Consider the following 5,238-nt stretch of genomic DNA (forward strand, 5'->3'; position numbering starts at 1 on the left):
TCTCTATCTATATCTATATATCTATATCTATCTATATTCATGGAAACAGAGCCTCATTGGTTTTATCCCTAAGGAGTCACTGATTGTTTCCACATCCTACTTCCTGACCACCTCCTGCACCATAGTCCCTGCTGTGGAAGAAGAGGTCCCTGGGCACAGTGACTAGGACCACAAGGAGGGCCTGGTTCTCTGAGAGCACATTCAGCACCTCCTTCTAGGAGAAGCCCCAGAGACCAGGACCTCCTTCACCTCGTGCGCTTTGTATGTGCAGACACCTCCCATATGCAAATGCCCACATGGCCACCAGACACACACACACACAGTTAGCATCCACTTAAATGCATGACCTCCTCACTCTGGAGAATACTTTCTGGGGGACCAGGACCTCGCCTGCAAGACATGACTCCCATGTGGCTCTTCCTCTTCCTGCTGTCAGCTCCCACATGTGAGTGACTCAGGGCTTAGACGTGAGGAGATGGGGATCCTGCATCTGAGCCCAGGACTCACTGTGTTCTCTCTGTCGCAGGTGTCCTGTCCCAGGTGCAGCTGCAGGAGTCGGGCCCAGGACTGGTGAAGCCCTCGCAGACCCTCTCCCTCACTTGTTCTGTCTCTGGATTCTCCATCACAACCAGTGGTTACTGCTGGCATTGGATCCGCCAGCCCCCAGGGAAGAGGCTGGAGTGGATTGCAATTATATGTTATGATGGGAGCACTAACTACAGCCCCTCCTTCAAGAGCCGAACCTCCATCACCAGAGATACGTCCAAGAACCAGTTCTCCCTGCAGCTGAGCTCCGTGACCACTGAGGACATGGCCATGTATTACTGTGCAAGAGGCACAGTGAGGGGAAGTCAGTGTGAGCCCAGACACAAACCTCCCTGAGGAGACAGCTGGGCTGGGCTACAGGGAGCATCCAGGACACCAGGGAGCACTCAGGACCAGCAAACCCAGGGTCCCAGCTCAGCTGCTGTCCCTGGAGGGTTGTGCAGGCTTCCTATTGGGGTCAATGTTTTCTTCATTCCTAGCATCCCTGGGGCAGGGCCTGCTTCCTTCTTTGTGTCTTTAATTAAATTCTCTGCAGGAAAAAGCAAGAAGTGTCTGTGTTTCAGATCTGGTTGACTTCTCACCTGGAGCCTTCCTGTCACTAGGTCCCTGATGTTTGGGGATTCATTGTAGAGATTGCTGTCCACTCACTGAGAGTGATGTCCCCCACCTTCCATGCAGTGCTGAGAGAGGCACACGGAGTCCAGGCCCCAAACTTCACCTGAGGGTGATCAGCCCTTGCTGTACTGCTGGAGGAGCCCTTTGGTGGCAGTTAACTGATTGCTCCTCACTGACATGGCTGCTTATGGAAGTTTAGGGTCTGACCTCTGTGGGCGCTGCCTCTCTGTGTGCCTTGGAGGTCCAATGATGGGCCCTGTCACAGCCCTGATGTGCCCTCTTCCCTGTGGGTCTCAGAACCTGGTCCCAGGAGACGTGTCCCAACACCTGTCCCGCTTCCCCTGGGGAACCACCTGCATCCTGAGAACCTGCTGAAGGGAGACATGGTCCCACCCACCTCTGCTGTGCCTCCACCTCCGCAGACACCATCCCACCCTCACCCTCTGTCCTCTGCCACCCACACTCTCATCCATGGGGCCTGTATAGGAATCCCATGCAGTTGTGCTCTGCCCTCTCCTTCCCACTTGGTAGATTTTGTCTTAAATGCAGCCCCACGTCATCCCTTCATGCCCATCTCTTGTACCAGGCCCTCCCTGAGACACCAGGGCAAGGGCCACTCAGTTGGCCTGAAACAGGCCTTATCTACTCAGACGGCATGAAGTGACCTCAGCTGCCCTACTGAACCCACATGCAGTGTCCAGGTATGATGTCAGTCTATGCAGGTCCCTCCTGTGTCAGGTGGAGACACAGCTGAGCATTAACCTAGGAGTACTTCCAACAGCTAACACCTGTGCTGAGGGAATCTCCAGGGGCCCGTGAGCTTCAGAGCATCGTGGTGGACAGGCCCAGGAGTCACTGTTTGTGCCCACATCCTACTTACTGACCATCTCCTGCAGCATAAACCCTGGTGTGGAAGGAGAGGTCCCAGGGCGCGGTGACCAGAACCCCAAGGAGGGCCTGGTTCTCTGAGGCACAGTCAGCACCTCTTCCAGGAGAAGCCCCACAGACCGGGACTGCCCTCACCTCTTGCCCTTTGTATGTGCAGACACCTCCCATATGCAAATGCCCACACGGCCACCAGACACACACACAGTGAGCGCCCACTTAAATGCAGGGCCTCCTGACCCTGGAGAAGGTGTCCTGTCCCAGGTGCAGCTGCAAGAGTCGGGTCCAGGATTGGTGAAGCCCTCACAGACCCTCTCCTTCACCTGCACTGTGTCCAGAGGCTCAGTCACCATCAGTGACTACTGGAACTGGATACGCCAGGCCCCAGGGAAAGGGTTGCAGTGGATGGGGTACTGGTCAGGGAGCACAAGTTATAACCCAGCCTTCCAGGGCCGCATCTCCATCACTGCTGACAGGGCCAGGAACCAGTTCTCCCTGCAGCTGAGCTCCGTGACAACCTAGGACACGGCCATGTATTACTGTGTGAGACACAGTGAGGGGAAGTCAGTGTGAGCCCAGACACTAACCTCCCTGAGCAGACAGCAGGGCTGGGCTGCAAGGGGCACCCCAGTCTCCAGGGGGTGCTCTGGACCCACAGCACAGAGTGCAGCCCCAGGAGCAGGGGCAGAGGGAGGTGGGGGGGAAAGGCCTTCCTATTGGGCACAGGGATTTCCTCTCAAGCTCTCAGCTGCCTCCAGGGATGGCTCTTCCTTCTCATGTTCTCACCGCAGACAACAGTGAAGAAGGGACATTGTATTTGCAGGTGACATGTCGGCAGTGACGGGGACTCTCCTTCACGAAGGCTCCTTCACAAATTCTGAAAGTGACTTTTTTACTCTCTTTTCAATGTTTCGCTGATGAGTGTGAACTCTGCAGCTGGGTTGCTGCGATTGGGCTGTGTGCACAGCTCTGCCTCCCTCCCTGGGGGTCACAGCTCCCTCAGTGTCTGCCTCTCCATGTGCCCTCCCTGTCCTGGTCCAGGGAGATCATAGGCCCTCCCTCTGCTGAAAGGCCTGAGCTCACTCAGGGCTGGTGGACCTCACCCATCCTCTCTGGGGCCACATTGATCCCCAGAAGAGCTGTCAGCTTGCATTCTCTTGATGAGTTTTTGGGTTTCTTCGGATGTATTCCTAGAAGTGGGATCACTGGGTCAGATAGGAGTTCCATTTTTAATTTTTTGAGGAAACTCTGTACTGTTTTCCATAATGGCTCCACCAGTCTGCATTGTTAATGGACCAAATTAACTGATGAACAAAAATAGACTCAGAGACATAGAAGCATGAAAAGACCATGTAACCTCAGAGGGAAGGTAGGAGAGGGTGGGTGGGAGGAGATCAACCAATGAACATGTTGTATATATGCCTATCCAGTGGACACAGACAATGGGGTGGTGGGGGCCTGGGGAGGACGAGGACCTCACCTGCTAGACATGACTCCCATGTGGCTCTTCCTCTTCCTGCTGTCAGCTCCCAGATGTGAGTGACTCAGGGGCTTAGAGTTGAGGAGATAGGAATCCTGCATCTGAGCCCAGGACTCACTGTGTTCTCTCTGTCCCAGGTGTCCTGTCCCAGGTACAGCTGCAGGAGTAGGGCCCAGGACTGGTGTCTCTGTTGCAGGTGTCCTGTCCCCGGTGCAGCTGCAGGATTCGGGCCCGGGACTGGTGAAACCCTCGCAGACCCTCTCCCTCATTCGTGTACACTGTCATGGCATCCAGTCCCAGTCTTTCTCTCTCCCACCTCCATGTTACTCCTCACCTTCCCTCCTAAACTTGAAATGCACAAACGCAGCTGCAAATGGTTATTCTCTCTCCATCACAACCAGTGGTTCCTATTGGATCTGGATAAGCCAGCCCCTGGGGAAGGGGCTGGAGTGGATGGGGGACATAAGTCATAATGGAAACACTAACTATAGGCCATCCCTCAAGAGCTGAACCTCCATCTCCAGAGATACATCCAAGAACCAGATTACACCAAAATATTGTCTTTTCTTCATTTACAACAAGCATTCATACACCTGTTTTCTTCATGTGGAGTGGGAAGTTCACACAACTATTAAAAACCTGCCACCTGGGCAGGGTGAGTTAGTTCTAAAGAGTTCGCACCCCTTGGTGTTGGCACTGATGCACCAACCACTGAGCCCCACCAGCTGCGTCCTGAACTCCAGTGGGCGCTCAGAACCAGGAAGGGGTCAGGACCAGGAGCAGGTGGAGAGTTGAGGAAAGATATCATTTCCTGCTCCATCTTAAAATAGTTTTGCTCAGAGGCTCAGCTACAGAGCTCACAGAAATCCCTGTCCTATGTGTATTTTAGGGATTTTATTTATGAACAAAAGGGGGGGTCTGTCATAAATCTGACAAAACTCAGTGACTGACAGGACCCATTTCAGGAGGCAGCTGCGTGCTTGTGACAGGGATAGCAGATTAGAGACAGAGGCTGTAGCCAGAGAGTCCAGCCCAGCCTCTCCTGCCTCCTCACATGTAGAGGTTTCAGTTATGTGAAAGATCTGACTAGGGAAACAACAAAGAGAATCTTTCTGCTACAAAATAAAAGCATCTTCCAGTGCAAATTCTTATTCCCAAACCCCAGAAAGGCAACATGGCCTATGCAGGTGAAGGAGAGCGAGTTGACATCAGCCTGACCACCCTCAGGAGAGCACATCTTGGCTATCTGTGTGTCCGCTTTGGAGACTTTCCTATGAGGCCCTTTGCCCATTTTTCAATTGTGTTGTTGTCTTCCTTTTGTTAAGTTGTAGTAGTCCCTATAGATTTTGGAGATTAACCCCTTGTCAGACATACCCCTGCTGTTGCAAATGGTAAGAGTTCTTCCTTTTTCACAGCTGCATAGCATTCATGGGGTAGATGTACCACGTTTTTTTTATTCAATCATCTGCCGTCGTGCACTTAGCTTGTTTCCAAAGTTTAGCTGTTCTAAATTGCACTTTTATGAGCATAGGTGTGCATGCATTCTCTCTGATGAGTTTTTGGGTTTCTTCGGATGTATTCCTAGAAGTGGGATCACTGGGTCAGATAGGAGTTCCATTTTTAATTTTTTGAGGAAACTCTGTACTGTTTTCCATAATGGCTCCACCAGTCTGCATTGTTAATGGACCAAATTAACTGATGAACAAAAATAG

At 52.5% G+C, this 5,238-nt stretch overlaps 1 protein-coding gene and 1 gene segment (V, D, J or C); both read left to right on the top strand.

Moving 5' to 3' along the window:
- Positions 1 to 2,568, top strand: part of LOC102770888 — a 6,357-nt gene extending 3,789 nt beyond the window's left edge. Inside the window, 2 exon segments of the V gene segment in view lie at positions 527 to 859; positions 2,297 to 2,568. Of these exon segments, the coding sequence occupies positions 527 to 859; positions 2,297 to 2,568 (605 nt within the window).
- Positions 2,569 to 3,516: 948 nt separating this feature from the next.
- The window catches only part of LOC107183466 (putative V-set and immunoglobulin domain-containing-like protein IGHV4OR15-8), a 4,959-nt gene continuing 3,237 nt past the window's right edge, over positions 3,517 to 5,238 (top strand). The window contains exons 1-2 of the mRNA XM_015565547.1: positions 3,517 to 3,581; positions 3,664 to 3,677. Of these exons, the coding sequence (XP_015421033.1) occupies positions 3,536 to 3,581; positions 3,664 to 3,677 (60 nt within the window). The 5' untranslated portion in view covers positions 3,517 to 3,535. The remainder of the gene's footprint in view (positions 3,582 to 3,663; positions 3,678 to 5,238) is intronic.

The sequence above is a fragment of the Myotis davidii genome, unplaced genomic scaffold, assembly GCF_000327345.1.
Source record: "Myotis davidii unplaced genomic scaffold, ASM32734v1 scaffold2130, whole genome shotgun sequence".
In the NCBI taxonomy this organism is placed as follows: Eukaryota; Metazoa; Chordata; class Mammalia; order Chiroptera; family Vespertilionidae; genus Myotis; species Myotis davidii.